Genomic DNA, 16,702 nt, shown 5'->3' on the forward strand with positions numbered 1-16,702 from the left:
GGACACAGAAAGCCTTGATCCCATCTGTGTGTTTTTGCCCTATAGAGGCAGAACCGAAATTACCCCCTAAAGCCTGTGGTTCAAGTAATTATACTTTATCTTCTTGTGGTGGAGTACCATTGGCTTGACACTTCTCTCTGAGGATCAGTCACAGTATGTGAGGTAGTCAGCTGTTAGATCTGGCACAGCACTGCTGTAATCTCTCTGGGATTCTTGGTTGTAGGGACTCCATAATGAGTCCCTGATTTATTTGGTGCATGTTTTAGCCCACTCTTGGGACATAAAGCTTCTCTCTTAACAGCAGTTATGATGCATCGTCTGGTTCCCCTTTCTCTCCATCCACCTACATTACTGAGAGAAAGTAGGACAAGGACTGATCGCTTGTTTTAACAGCCTACGGGAAGAGATATGAAGATAAGGCTTTGTGGGTTGGTGTGAGGCTTTAGAAAATTTTATACCCTGCTATTGAAGTGCAAGCTTTAGAAATATGCTGAACTAAGAGCAGATTTGTCAGACGTGTCTACTCAGTTATGGGGAAAATTAATTTCCATTTTGCTTTCAACTATCCTTTTTTATTAGAAACCCTAAAGTGGTATACTACTAAGAAGGAAAAGAGCAGAAACAGTTTATTTAGACATGCATGTAATTTTATCAGTTTCTGTGTCACCCTTGTTTCCCCCTTTAGAAAAGCTGGGACACGAGTGAACAAAAACATTTTGTGCACAAACACAGATGATGTACATGCTTGTTCATGATTTTTGACAAATATTTGATGAAATGCTCGGCATTACATTTAAATAGAAATCAACAAGTGTGACTCACTCGGGTCTTGTTGCACATATGAGATGGCAGTCAAAAATTGGCTGCCCTGCCTGTCATAGTTTTGGGTTTCTGTTTCTGTTATTTCCTGTTTTAATTTTGAGATTCCTTTTTAAAAAATTGCTTTATGTTTTTGAAGATTGTTCTGCTGCACCGCTGTACAGTTAGCTCATTACTCACCCAGCATACATACTCTCCAATTCCCTTTGTTTCTTTTGGCTACAGCCTGTTGATTGCAGGCTGGAACTTTGGACTTGAATGCAGTTGTCCTCTCTGTGGGTCCTTTCCTGTGAGAAGTTGCATGTCAGGCAACAAAAAAGTAAATACTCAAACAAAGGCTTCACCATTGTTATATTTCATTTCATTGCAAACAGGAATAAGCTATTAGAAATTGTCATGGCTGTGTGCACGCAGCAGGGATGGAGGACCCGAATGCAGACTCGAAAAGGGCAGATGTGAGCTTTAACAGCTTTATTGCTGGACACAAACTGAACTAAGCCGAGAGATACAAACATAAGCTAAACCGGCAAGGGAGACAGAACACACAGCTTGGTGAGGGTACCACCCGACGACGAGCAGGAGCAGACACGGACACTAAATACACACACTCGGTAACAAGGAAGTGGCGCACAGGATGGAGACACACCTGAATCTAATTGGCCAAGACGAGACAAGGGAAGCAAGACAGAATATACTAACCTGAGACTCGGACCTTCAAAGAAAAACAGGAAACACACAGACAGAACTTACAGACACAGACACACGATACTGAAACATCTGGAACATAAGGACAGGGATGACTAGACAGGAAAGGCGGGACCAGAGCAGGTACAGAGACACCGACCAGACACTAAACAGAAGGAGCACTGAGTACAGGGACCAGAGACATGAGGAGCACAGGAACCAAAACCTAAAAGGTAGAAATACAAAACAGAAATCAAACCCTAATATACATGAAGCAAGATGAAACCAAAGACTAATAAAAAATAACAATACAAAATCCAAAACACTGGGTCACTGAACCAGGACCATGACAGAAACACCACAAATAAGCACATTTTTAGCACTTTAGTTACTATATGTTACATATAAGAATAAGTTTTCCCATATCACTCTACTGTGTGCTAAGGCATTTTTTTGAATAGTGAGCAGAATTCTCTGAGCAATTATTTCTATCCAAGTAATTAGTGAGAAATTTGGTTATTTTTTCATTTCCTGTAAGGAGGGTTCAGTTATGTAACAGAAACCTCTGAGTGTCAACGGGGAATACTTAACACAGAACCATGTAGGGTTATTCTTTGTTTGAAATGAATCTAATTAGCTAAACTACTGTATCTAATCCTGGAGCAATCATTGAACAAATCATTAGATCATTGAATCATTTGTTGTTTAAACATGGACTCATGGCTGATTCTTCAAATGAGACGTATACATAGGAAATATCTCACACACATGCTTGAACCCCTGAGGTCTTTTTTTCTTTTTCTTTAAAAAAAAAATGTAATCGTGTCCAGCTGGTCACAAATGGAGATGCTTGACGCCTCTTAGAGCCAGAAGTGCTGACCAGAAGTGTTGATAAAGGTGATGAAGTGTAAAAAGCACACAGACAGCACTGGCTTGCAGCTACAGTGGGTTTTAATTATGGGTCTGCATCACTGTTCTGTTGATCAGACTTGGAAGCTCTCAAATTGCGATGCGTGTTAAATCAAAAACCATAGACAGGTGCAGGCGCACAGAAGTTACAGCGGCGCACACATAACCCATTTCCTGCTCTGTAATATGGTAATTAGTTGTTATGAAGGCATGGAGAGCCAATCAAATCAGGCTCCTGTGGGTATGACTTTGACATCTACACCCGCCAACAGTAGAGCTTTTATTATGATGAATGCTGCTAATATACAGAGAATGGGCCCTCTTGTTATTGATTTCCAGCAACAGCCCAATGGGAAATATGATCATCCAAACAGCAAATGCAAAAGGAATTATAATAATCCTTATCAGTATTAATGGCACAGCTAATGGCGTTTTAATGTAAAAGGTTGACGACAGTATATTTTAGCTCACCATAAATGTATTTGTTAATCAGATGTTCAGTATGGAGGCTGAGAGCGTTGCAATGGCTGAGTGTGGTTGAAAGTCCCTTTTCATGTCTTTTTGTGACAACGACTTTCTAAGGATCATCCTCCCTCACTTGCAAAGTCATCTGTTCATCCTTTCTTTTACCGCTCATTCTTCACACTTATTTAAAATTCCTTCTATGTAAATACTGGTAATTTCATCAAACCCCTGTTTGCTCTTATTGCTTTAACTTAGGCACACACAGACATGCATATAAGCAGGTTGGGAAGAAAAGCTGGAAAATGTATGTCCCCTTCCATCTCCATTTTACCTGGCAACTCTAGCAGATTTTTATGACCCTCTTCATCCTCAGCACATATCTTTGGTGGTTTAGTGAATGCGCATGTTTCAGAAAATGACGCCAGAGTCAGTGCCGCCCCTCCTTTTCTGCCTCTCTTTGCTCATTGTGCTGTGAAAGAAAGATAGGGCTGTGCAATTGTTCGATAGACTGAAAGAGAGGAAGGTTCCTCTGAGAGGTTTAGGGCAGGTCTCATTAATGAAAGCAGGATGTTGAGTGTGTCTGCATTTGTGTGTGTTTACTTTGAACACTTTTTTATGGTGACAGTGGGGGTAAAGCTAGATTTTCTTTCCAGGCTCTTTAGACTTCATAAGACCCCCCATAACATTTTACAGTGACGTTTAAGCTTAGAAAATGATTAGGCTTCATTGGGTTTACAGCAGGTATGGTACAATAAAACTTGAATCAGTGTAATGTCCTCAGTTTAAATACAACTGTGTCTGTATGAGTGATAAAGTAGTGACAGACAGTACCTTTTTTTTCTTCCATATTATTGAAGTAAAAATGGAGCACTACCACTATAAAACACAAGGTGTATGAGTTTTTGTGTGATATTGATGTGCAGCTTTGGAAAATTTCATTTAAACAAAATTTATGCCCCTCAAGTAATACATTTAAACCAACTGTCTGATACTGTTTAGATCTTGACCTCTTGTGATTAGCACCAGGTCACTGACAGAAAATCCTTTGGCTCCTGAAGGTTTAGGAGTGTGGCCTCAAAGAATCCGGCTTGTTGTGCTGAGGAGAATTTATATGAAGTCCTATTCCTGAACAGTATGAGTGGATACTTCCCAGACCTAATGCTCAGTCATGAAGTAAAAAAAACAACATTTTATTGGGTTGGAAACAGAAGTGGTAATGGTGCAAAAGTCTGTGGAGTAGCTCTAGCTGTAGCTCAGGAGGTAGAGCAGGTTATATACTAATGTGTTATCTACTACAGGGTTAGTGGTTCATACCTGACTGCTCCAGTCGGCATGCCAATGTGTCCTTGGGCAAGGAGATATAAAGTGCTAGGCATAGGAAAAGAGCTGTGTTACTGGGTGAATGTTGTATATTTAACACAAAGTTTAAAAAAGTCTACAACTCCAGGGAAACAAACAAGCACCACACTGGGAAGGCACACAGATGCTCAAGACTGAGGGGAGACATGACAGCGCTAATCAGGGGGATGGACATAGCTGGATGATGGGAGACAGGTGAGGATAATCACACAATCATGGGGAGGACGTCAACTCAAAATCAGACACAGATTCTAATAACAGTGAGTTGTGTTCGGGAAACAAACAACTCTCACTGAAATGCGGAAACACAAAAATACGGTGCATGAACGAGCTAACGTGAAGATAGCACAGTAAATGTACTCTGACAAAATAAGGGACAAAAAATGACAAAAAAACTGAAACTGCAAACGACACAGGTGCTCAGATTTTGCAACTTATTTAACTTCATAGGCTCTACCCTAAAATAACAACAAAATGAATGAAAAATGAAACTCCAGTTAGAACCACTATGAAGTGAAGACGGGAATAAAACCTATATAAATGATAAACAAAGGCTGGGACTCGAAAACAAAGAGCGATACTGAAAAAGAACTCGAAACAGCAATCAAAATAAAAAAAACTGGAATAACAATGAAACTCAAACATGAGTTCACAAAATAAAAATACAAGAAAAAGAACAAAAGAACAGAACCCTAGAACCGTGACATTTAGGCGTTTTTGTTTTGCAGTTTTTACTGAGTTGGGGACTGATAATGAAAGATTGCTCTCCGCAGCAAACTAAAGATTAAATCCCACTCGTTGTGGTACTAGATAGAATCGGGTGTTAGATAACAATCCTGTGTTTGAATCGTTGTCTCATCCCCAGTACATATCCTTATGTCCAGTAATGCGAATTGCAAAGATTTGAGTAGTTATCTGTTAAAAGACTGCATGCTCACACAAATGCAGGACCCCACACGCTCATCACCACACAAATGTGTTAATGTAACACAACATTTAAGTTATATTTTAATCTGGTAGACTTCATTTAAAACACCCCCCAAAATACTGAACAGTTAAATTTTTTCCCTTCTCGTCTAAAAATGTCTTTTCTTCCCACATATATTCACATAACACAGACCTGTGACACAGAAAATTTGGCAATGAGATGCCCGGCACTGATAAGTACAGAGTATGTGTCAGATTTCTTCATCATCTTCATCTTCCTAACAGACCGACTGAGGGGATTTGTTAACCACCGCTGATTCTCCCCCATGTTTCTGAGAGCCGCAGTTAATCTGTATTCTGCTGCAGTTGCTCATCCTTCTCAAACCAAACACGCAACATGGGACTTCATCTGCTGGCATATTTATAGCCATTCCAACAGCACAGAAAGGGTTAACATGAGAATAACAAGCTGTGAAACAAACTGAAAATTCTGGGTAATGACTTTGATACATCACGGCCATTTGCAGATACTGAATAGAGGCAGGCATTCACAATGTCCACAGATGTTTATCTGTAATGTTAATGTTTATGTTTGGCCCAAGTAGAAGTAAACTGACAGAAGAAACTGTGAAGAGTATGCTGTATCTGAAGCGCCGATCAAAGACCAGCCCAGACACGATGTGTTCTGATTAGCATTTGCTCTCAGGAGAGAAAGAGAGCTAGAGATGTAATGGTGGGTTTGTAGTTGCCATTCTACTTTCATGAAAAATGGCTTCGCTAATAGGATAATCAGTACTCTCAAGATATTGGAAAAAAAGTTTTATAGTATAGGTCAAAGCAGAAAACATCAAGGGAGCATTCTCAAACAAAGAGATGAGCCTTTAGCTGTTTTTCTTTTGCTGCTGTTGTTCAGCTTGTCAGAGAATATTCTCAGGTAGAAGCTCTGTTACATTCAGCGTCAATCTCCTTTTGTCCTGAATCTTTTATAGCTGTTAAGATAAATGTGCTAATGAATAGAGCTGATAGGCCTTTGCCTCTCTACTGTCTGAATTAATAATCGTATGATGCTTTTTCTTTTAGGGTCTGTGAGAGAAAACTGTTATGTTCGTGATGTCTAGTGAAACGAGGTCTCCGGGATCTTCAGTATTAAGACAGAACAAATAGGAAAATGCTGTGTAGAGCCTTGCTGGGGGAAACGAGGAACCCAACCTGATAAATTATTCTACTTGTCTGCAGGAACCAACAGCAAGATGCTTTTCTGGCTCCCAAAGCTAATGCCAAATACAGTCTAATAAATTGATTCAAACCCACAAAGTGTGGAAGAAGCTTTTCGCCTGTTATCACACTTATACATAGTGCTTGTCTTAGGTTTTGCTTTATAAAATGCAAAGCAAGTCAATACACAGCAAGAACCTGCCTTATTAGGCAAATAGCAGCATTGATTTAAAGATTCAGACCAGTCAATTGTTGTAATCAAAGCATTTCCTTTCTTCTTCTCTCTCCATTTGTTTCTGTATTTTCCCTTTTTCCCCCCTCTCTCTATAGCAGACAGTATCCAAAGTCATCCAAATGTGTTTTTGGAAGGTGAGCAAACTCATGGAGGGCCGACTTCACAGCACTCCTCTGAGACCGACACTGAAGGAGGAGGAGGAGGAGGAGGAGAAGAGGGGGGCCGTAGAGCCAGTGTGACCAGTGTGGAAAGTGAAATGTCGATTTGCTCCATGGGCCAACTTGGAAACACCATCGCTAACAGTGAGTGGGAGGAAAACAAAGAGACAGAAAGGCCACACTGTCGTCTTTCATTTATCTCCTGGAGATTAATTCAAGTTGATGAGCTTTCACAGCTTTTAAAGTGACCTCAGATCCCCCATGTAAGTATGAGGATGTGTGTTTATGTTTCAGTTTCCAGTAGTTGGTGGGGCTCCAAGAGGCTGGACTACGCTCTGTACTGCCCCGATGTGCTGACTGCGTTTCCAACAGTGGCTCTGCCTCACCTTTTTCACGCCTCCTACTGGGAGTCCACTGACGTGGCAGCTTTTGTTCTTCGGCAGGTGAGAGAGCCTTACTAATAGCAGTATTGTTTTCTCCACAGCATATTTAATAAAGGAGTGTTCTCTAAAACGGCTGTTTTTGCAGCTCAAATTGAAGACTAACTAAATCCTGCAGCTCACTTATAACCTTAATCACAGCTTTGATCTGGACATGATCACGAGATGAAGTATGCTTTTTGTTTTCATTGGATTCTTTGAGCTTCTGATGATATTTTCAATCTTATTTTCACTCATTCCCTGCAAATGATGAAATATAAATTGCCTATTAGAACAAACAGATCAGATAAATAAAGAACCACCATCATTTTTTAAAAATACAAACACATCCATCTATCATCCTCGTTCTGTCTATGTACATGCTTACTGTTTCCAAAGGAAATTAGATGGTAAATAGCTGCCAGTTGCTTGCAAATCATTGGATTCTGTTTTTATTTGCGACTCTTTTTTGGAATTGTGGTTGTATTATATCATAATATATAAAATGACAGAGGCTGTACTTTCTTTTTACCTAACTGTATTTAAATATCTAAAAGCGTCATCCACTGGACTCTTTCTGAGAGATACACCAAAAACAGGTTTAGCTCTCTAACGCAGTTTAATATAGCCACAAAAACAACAATAAAGGTGTGGGAGGTAGGACATGGAGACAATGAGCAGAGGCGTCAAGTTGGAAACAGTGTATCTTAACATTATAAGAATAAACTGTGGAGTTTTTAGACTCATGCACTGGCATTTCATGCAGTGTGCTTAAATCAATAAACTGCCTTGTTCTCTGCATAACATGGCAAAAGAGAAAGGGTTTATTAATGTAAAACATTTCATACAGTGTGTAATTCAAAGAACATACAATGACTTGACCTGTTTGTCACACTAGGAGATAGTCCATCCATCCGTTTTCTTAACCACTCATCCAATTCAGGGTCACATGGATCGCCTGAATACTATCCCAGCTGTCACAGGCCAAGCTGAGGGCTGCACCCTGGAGAGGTCACCTGTCTATCACAAGGCTAATTCAGAACGCAGAGAGTCGTTTACGCTCAGACTAGCAGAGATGAAGAAAAAAGTCCAGCTGTACTGTAAATGGGAGCATGTTGCACTGTAATAAAAAATGTATTGAATGGATGGCATGTGAGGAACTCAGCCATTTGAGTTTGATCTGATTCCAAAAGTCCACAACAATACCAGTCAAACTTCACCTTTTTGTCCAGACATGAAACTCTGTTCAGCATATGTTGTAGATGCTGCCTAACTTTTCAGCTGTCAGCATAAAATAGGACTCTCTAAAGGATGCTTTTTACATATATATATATATATATATATATGTATGTATATATACACACTTTTTTTTTTCTCACCTGGAACAGCTGTTGCAATTTAATGATGTCTTCTTCCTTCACCAAACACAGCAAAGAAGAGAGATGCTGCTTAGTTTTTCAAGGGTTCCTTCTGCATATGTGACACATTGAATGTGTTATTAGCAGAATGCTGGCAGGAAGCCAGTGATGCTGTCACTCTTCTTTATGGCTTGTAACTGCAGACAGAACAAGTTAGATTGAAAAATATAAAATGAAACCACAGATTTACCCAGATCTTTTACCCTAAATACTATTTGATGTTATGGTATACTGTCTCATAGCATGGATCTGGACAGATTGATATAAAGCACAATACATGATGCAAAGAACATTTTAAATCTCTACAGGGTTCAAATGTGTTATTGTGTTGTGATCTGCAAAACAAGGGAAAGTTACACTTGACATGCTTGATCTTATGTGAAGCTGTTCAGCATTCATCTGACCCATCACAGCTGAGTCTCTGACAAACTGAAGCCCTTTTATCAAGCTTGCTCTTTGATATGACAAAAATATGGACATGTCTGATTTTGTGGTTTAGTCTGCTTTATGAATAAATTCAATAGGCGTATGACTGTAATCTACAAAAGTTTGAAAATGTATGTGTGCTGCCAACTCTTTGGTTAGGATTTCAAAAGTCTGCAAATATGTTCTCAGCTTAGGCTCAGCTGTAGTCATTTCCATATTACCATCCTCAACTTTATTTAGTCATACGGACCCATCCTTTGATCAGGAGAGTCTTAACATGCTGGCAGTATATATTTCTAGCACTAAAGCTGGAGTTAAGCAATGAACCTTGACAAGGTTTACGCCAGATTTTGCCCACTGAAAAATGTTATAGCTTAAACCTATGATAACAAGGATAAGGAGAATCTGTAACTCCTCAGATACCAGTGAGTACTATGCAAGTAAATACATTTTAAAAACATCTGTTTAATCACATTATTTCTCATGAAAAACTTCTAGAAACACTGGCACTCTTTTAAAACAGATGATTAGAAAGCAGAGCTTCCGCAGGGAAAGGAAATCTTTCCGTGTTGGCTCGATCTGCTGTGTGTTGTCTTTGTGAGACAGTGGAGACGATTTAGAGATGCACAAAGTAAACAAAGCTCTATTGAAGTCATTAGGAATTTAATAAACCTTGGCTTACAGCGTCACTTGTGTTGCAGAATATTAAAGATTTGTAACAGAATGTAAAAGTTGTGTGAAAAGTCATTTGTTAGAATCCGACTGAATCATGTACTTTCTGTTGGTGTGTTTATGGAAACTCTGAAAGAAGGAACATCTCGATGTTTAGGCCACCTGGTCAAAAATGATAAGCAGAGCCTCGGTCAAGCAATATGCAGTAATTCTCTACAAGTGTTTTGGCTCTTAAACTGTGAATTAGAAACACAATGAACCTCTTTTAAGGCTTTAGATGGAGAACACTATAAGATGCACTGTTCGTCAATATATCAGCTAACAGTAATGCCGCTATCACAGTAGTGGCATTATCTTATGGAAATGCCTGCTCTTATTTTAAATATTTTTTGTATTCATTAACAGCTCATGCGATGTGACTGCATAAAGGCACAGGAAGCAGACAACTTGGACTCGGCTCCTTTCTCACCCTCTGGTCCCCGCGAGAAGTGGCTTAGAAGGAGGACACATGTCAAACTAAGGGTAAAAAATTAAAATTCCCTTTTTTTTGGATGTATATACTTTAATACCAGCTTAACATGATGTTCAGTATTTTAGGAATCAAGAATTGGCAGACTAAAAAGATGTTGATCCTAGAGTCTAGTTAAAAGGCTTTTTCAGCTGTGGCTGACACTGGCAAAGACTGTGTAGACGTGTAGAGTGGTAGGCAGGGTTGGCAAGCTGTCGAATCAATCAGCAGACAGAGTTGACACAGGTTTGGCTGGCTCACACAGGAAACCTAGGGCACAAAGATAGCAGGTTAGCAAACTAGCGATCAGAGCAAGAGTTTGGGAAACGAGAAAGGCGCCCCTCTACCACAACAATTGAATGAACAATCTGCGAGCTAGCGTATATATACTGCAGGGTGTTGATTAGGTGATGAGCCTCAGGTTTGCCAGCCAGAAATCTGGTGGTTAAGAGAGATTGGCTGTGCCTCCCGGAATCCACACATAGACCTAGACACACACTCACATATAGAGAGAAAGAAAAAGAAAGACAGGCCAACACTCAAGGCATGGACCAACGATGGCATGTTGATCCAAATAAAAAAAAAATGAAATGCCTTTGTTTGCAATAACTGAGTTCCATTGCAAGATGCAAATGAAACAGGGGCGTAATTTCCAGGGGGGTTAGGGGGGTTATGACCCCCCCCGCAATAATCAGACCCAACCAATATAATCCCCCCAATAAAATTATTAATTATCTTGCATAAATAAGCTGTTGATTTTCTTTACTCATTTCAGGTATTACCAGCAAAATAGTTGCATGTTTAATCATCTGGGAATTTACCCAGATTTATTTATTTATTTAGACAGAGTTCTTGACTCCCCGATGAAATGAAGTGACACAATAAAGGGTGTTAAACTTCCGAGTAGACAAAATCTGATTTCACTCATCTTTCCCTAATTTGTAACATGCACTTAATCAGGCAGGTATTACAGTGGGCTGAAGCTGTAGTATTTAAGTCTTTGGCTTTCATGAATGGTCTGAAGCTGGAAAAATCTTAAAATACTCCCACACATTCACCTTGAATCACTGATGCAGGCAGACGCACACAATTGCTCGATGTTCCTGAACCCTGCAGAGTAGAATAATCAAGGTCACATTGCTATCCCTTTTCTAAAGACACAAAATTAGTGACTGCTTGCTTTTCGTGTGGCTATAAATAGAACTGAATAGCCAGAGTGCCATGGAAACATAACTATATTTGAGTTTGAAGGTTTTCTGTTTTTTCGGTGTCGTCTTGTTCATGCCTCACCTCAGCTAAGTGATGTGATTCTTGTGTTAGTGCGGAAAGCAGTTGCCCCCGTCCTGGATACGAGTCAGTACGTGTAGATTTAAAGCAGCCCCATGCCGATTTAGTCTGGGCGCAGCATGATGATCTGTTGCAGGGCGATGCCATTCGGAGAGATTTGGCAACTATTTCAAAGGTTTCTTGCTGTGGTAAGAGGCCTTTGTCACAGCTGGAGAGGGACCACTACTGTGGCAGTTGTTTCTTGTGTTGCTTCTCGTGTGCTGCTCTTTAACAGGCAGGTGTCTGACTCACTAACTCGTGTCCTCCATAGTTTTGTCTGTGAGTTGATGGTGTCATTGGGCCACAAGTTGCTTGTTTGTATTGTTTTCACATATATCACACAGAGTTCATGACACACAAAAAAATCTATGCTGAGCCATGTGATGCACTCAAGTCACATAGCTGCAGGCTGGGATCTTGTTAAACTGTATGCTGATGCATGTACACACACAGGTATGCACATATATATTTACATGCTCTTTCTCTGCATTGCCGTCACAGGATGAGTAAGTGACGCCTCTTGCTGGCAGACAATTAACTGTTGACAAAGCTAATGCGGGATAGCAGCTGGAAACATTGAACTTCCTTGTTAGATGTCACATCCTTTAAATCAATTATCATTAGCCGATGTGGTGAGACGGTAAAGCACAACAACAACATGGTTGATCACATTAGCATTTAGCTGTATTTGTCATGTGCAGATGCTCCATTATCTTTCACTGAGTGTTGTCAATATACAGCAGAACATTTTCAAGTAAACGAAATGTCATCTGAGCCTCTTAGTCCTGATGAAACAACCGCAGTAAACAATGGTTGAGTTAATAAATTTAATTTATCGTCGCTGCTGCTTTTGTTTGCGCGTGTGGCTGTACAACTGATATTTTATTTATAGAAGTTGACCCCTTTGATAATTTATTTTGATCACTTATTGTTACAATGTACAAACATAAATCCAAAAATGAAATACTAGCTTTGTGAGGCTGATAAAGCCAGCACTGTATGCTGTTAAAATTCTTCAGTATAACGTTGAGGTTGCAGAAATGACAGAGAAGTTACGGAGGGAAAATTACAGTTTCTGTCATGGTGACCCACAACAGAGTCTGTGAATTATACATTAGCGCGCTCATAATATGCTATTAAAATGCAACCATCTCAGCAAGAAGAGATTTAGGGATTAGTGTTCCACTGCTGGCACACTTGGAGGTACTCACTGAATAGTGCAATATGGAGAATAGAACATGACAAGGAAGCTTAATAGGGAGTTAGCATGCTTTTCTGTAAGGTCCCACAGTGCATTCTTCAGCAATTTTTGGCTGGACTTGGAAATCTGGAAAAACAGGGCATGAAAGCAGGAAATTTACAGCCATTTTTCATCTCATTCCCTCTCATTGTGTTTGTCTCAAAGGCTTGTAAAGACAGGCCGTGTAGAGACGACAGTCAGAACTGATTTTGGTGGATGTTCACAATAGCTCAGTTGCTTTAGATCACATGTGTCGAACTCCAGGCCTCGAGGGCCGGTGCCCTGCAGGTTTTAGATGTGTCCTTGATCCAACACAGCTGATTTAAATGGCTAAATGACCTCCTCAACATGTCTTGAAGGGCGTTTATCAATATGCGTACTTGTGCGTACTTGCGTTCTCGTGTCCTTGTGATACGTCATCAGTCGGAGACCAAGTACTGTTCCAATTCGAAGTACGCATCAAGCCGAGAACGCGAAAAAGTCCCGGATGTGTTCTCGATCCGCCCGTTTTATCGAGCATGCATCGGTGTGGACTTGGGACAGCTATATATCCCAGAATGCATTTCGTCCAAAACTCAACAGCGGACTCCCGGCACATCGTTTTCAACCCCCCCCGCTCGCGGTCTTCTCACTACTCAGGTTAAACAAACCCCAGCAGCTGTCTGTCATAGTATTGAGTGTCCACTAGAATAGAAATAAAAGCGTTCTAACATCTCACCTGCTTGTTTTATTAAGGTATGTACACGTATGTACATGTACACTATTTTTATTAATAGAGGTTTCACTACTGAGGTTAAAAATGATATATAAGTCACTTAGATCACTTCTAAATGTTAATGTTTGGTTTATTTCAGTGTTTTATTTGTTCCTGAGTAAACCGGTTTGGCTGTGATTACAGTTAAGCTTCATAACATGTTACTCACAGTTAAATTAGGAGGGACGGCAGTAAAAACTCCGGACCTGTGACATCATCACGTACGCAGGTGTTCCAATTGTACATATTGCGAGTCCATGCTCGCGTTCTCGGCGGGTACGTACTCCCGTGCGTTCTCGGCGAGTACGTACTCACCGAGAACGCGAGTACGTACTCACGTACTTGGGCATTGATAAACGGCCGAAGTTCTGCAGAGGCCTGGTAATGATCTAATCATTTTATTCAGGTGTGTTGACCCAGGGTGAGATCTAAAACCTGCAGGACACCGGCCCTCGAGGCCTGGAGTCCGACACCCCTGCTTTAGATGTTCCGTTTCTTATACATTACACAGTACCATCAGGAGGCATCTGTTCATAAATTCACTTTGCAGAGCTTAATGATGTCCACAAACAATAAAGTCTGAATCACAAAGAAATCCTCAGCGACAGGTGGAGCAAGGTGTCCTGCAACAAATGATGTGGCAGATTTACTCTTGTAGAGTCATCTCAGATTATATGACAGAGAATCAAGAAAGCTTAAATACACAGAAGACGTTCCCTTAGATGCAGCACAAACCTTGAAAGTGTCCCAAGAAGAATTGCGCTAAAAGCAACAAGTGGGTTGATTTAAATGTTGATTTAAGTTTGCTCTTTTATTTTTTAAAGCGTCTTCACTCTATGATCTGTGCCTGTTTGCACAGTATTGAAGCTATTAATAAATTAGCATGATATGAATTTGTATTATATCTTATCCCTTCTCATTTGGTAATTAATCTGACAAATTCCCTTTGTGTTAAACTATTTACTTTTAAATGTGCGGAATATGTTCTTGCCTTTTTATTATTAACTTTTTAAATTGAAAGACTAGACAGAAATACAGTGGATGTAAAGTCTTTATACATGCTTTATATACAGTAATGTAAAGTAAAGTAATGCATTTTCTGTTTTGTTTAGAAAAAGAGCACTCATATGTTTTTTTAATGGTGCACTAATAATAATGAACCTTTGCACAAATGTGTTTTCGGATGTAATGATATAATTATGAGTTTTTACATCTAAAAGGTCGGAGGACAGTCTCAAGAGGGCATCATAATGTTTTGTAAAAGCACTTTTTTCCACCATTTTTACAGCAGCTATAGAGCAGAATACTAATTCACTGCAGTAAGTCTAGTTTAATAATTACAAATATTTGAAGAATGATTAACAAAGATTAAAAAGCACCTTTAGACCCTTGAGGCACGCCACACAGTATTGCAGCTGTGTCAAACTTGGCATCAATGAATGAATTATTAAATGTTTAAATGTTGCTCATAGCACATTTAGATAGATTTTTCATGCGATAATATCATTTATATTTTTTAATTTGAACTCTGACACTGATTCTTTTTTGTTGTTGCTTCTAATCACATTTCACCATGACTCATAAAATTTACTCCAGGGTAGCGCACCAGAGACAAACTGTTGTTGCTGTAAAGGCTTACGTGTAACATTTGCGTCCTGAATAATGGAGGTAATTCTTGTCACTAACTGCAGAACGTCACAGCAAACCACAGGGTGAATGATGTCATTGCCACCGAGGATGGACCCCAGACTCTGGTTGGTCGCTTCATGTATGGCCCCTTGGATATGGTCACTCTGACTGGAGAAAAGGTGAAAATCAGCGATATGATTTATGTTGATGTGTGTGTGTTTCTTTGTTAGGCTGACATTAATCGATTAATCGTCCGTGTTATACCCCTGCCCCTCTCAGGTGGATATCCTGCTCATGACACAGCCTCAGTCGGGCCGCTGGGTGCACTTTGACACAGAGGTGACCAACAGCAGTGGCAGAGTCACATACACCATACCTAAGACCAAGAAGCTTGGCCTAGGAGTATATCCCATTAAAATGGTAGTCAAGTAAGCATCCATGTAGCATTCCCTTTACAGACTGCTGTATTATCAAATAAGATGTAGAAAGAAGAGAAAGATTTCATTTATTTATGCTCCGTGGTGGAGTATGAGCTCCTTGCTGGATAATGCTGCATAAATAGTGGCCTTGAAGGGAGTAACAACTAAGTGGAAAAGCTGCTGTTCTCATTTTTTTAATATGTAGTTTCTCCGTTTTTTCAATCCACAGGGGGGATCAGACTAGTGCAGAGGCCTACCTGACTGTGTTACCAAGGGGCATGGAGTGTGTGGTGTTCAGCATTGATGGCTCTTTTGCTGCCAGTGTGTCAATCATGGGCAGTGACCCCAAGGTCCGTCCTGGAGCTGTTGATGTGGTCAGGTAACTGATTACCCTTTTTGAATATACATGCGTGTGGTTGTCTAGATGTAAATCTTGAGAAGGTGGAAGGGTTCACAGGAAAATACAGATTCAGTAGTCAATATGCGTGCTTTGTTGGAGCTCTCAGTGTTTTAAGGATTTATGCGCATCCTCTCTGTGATAATGCCACCGTGATACAATTATTCACTTTGATGTGTGCTTGATTTTATGCATTCACATCCAGGCATTGGCAGGACTTGGGATATTTGATCATCTACATCACAGGCCGTCCTGATATGCAGAAGCAGCGTGTGGTGTCCTGGCTCTCGCAGCACAATTTCCCCCACGGGATGATCTTTTTTTCTGAGGGCTTAGTTCATGACCCCCTGCGGCAAAAGACCATCTTCCTCAGGAACCTCATCCAGGAGGTAAATCCTGACATTAACATAGGCAGTTAATATTTCTTATACAGCAAATAAGACCTTTTGGTCCCCGCCGTACAGTGAGATCTTTCTCACTCTCTCACTCACAGTTTTGTAGCTTTGGGATGTGCTGAATCGAAATGTCACACATGTGTGTGACTGGTTATTTTCTCTTTCACCAGTGTCACATTAAGATCAACTCTGCCTATGGCTCCATGAAGGACATCTCTGTTTACAACATGCTAGGCCTCAGCCCCTCACAAATTTATATTGTTGGCCGACCTTCGAAGAAGTACCAAAATCAGTGCCAGGTAGTTCAATTTACATTTGTGTACTTTGA

The 16,702-nt window shown here is 40.2% G+C and overlaps 1 protein-coding gene across 4 annotated transcripts in view; it reads left to right on the forward strand.

The window, feature by feature from the left end:
• Positions 1 to 16,702, forward strand: part of pitpnm3 (PITPNM family member 3) — a 97,790-nt gene that overhangs the window by 74,907 nt on the left and 6,181 nt on the right. For 3 of the 4 annotated variants that reach the window (XM_039598245.1, XM_039598244.1, XM_039598246.1), the window contains 8 exons: positions 6,709 to 6,915; positions 7,066 to 7,214; positions 10,112 to 10,228; positions 15,226 to 15,342; positions 15,443 to 15,591; positions 15,812 to 15,961; positions 16,185 to 16,368; positions 16,545 to 16,673. In XM_039598245.1, coding sequence (XP_039454179.1) covers positions 6,709 to 6,915; positions 7,066 to 7,214; positions 10,112 to 10,228; positions 15,226 to 15,342; positions 15,443 to 15,591; positions 15,812 to 15,961; positions 16,185 to 16,368; positions 16,545 to 16,673 — 1,202 coding nt within the window. The remainder of the gene's footprint in view (positions 1 to 6,708; positions 6,916 to 7,065; positions 7,215 to 10,111; positions 10,229 to 15,225; positions 15,343 to 15,442; positions 15,592 to 15,811; positions 15,962 to 16,184; positions 16,369 to 16,544; positions 16,674 to 16,702) is intronic. The other variant, XM_039598247.1, reaches the window with a different exon arrangement.

This window comes from Oreochromis aureus, linkage group 14 (genome assembly GCF_013358895.1).
Source record: "Oreochromis aureus strain Israel breed Guangdong linkage group 14, ZZ_aureus, whole genome shotgun sequence".
NCBI classification, from domain to species: Eukaryota; Metazoa; Chordata; class Actinopteri; order Cichliformes; family Cichlidae; genus Oreochromis; species Oreochromis aureus.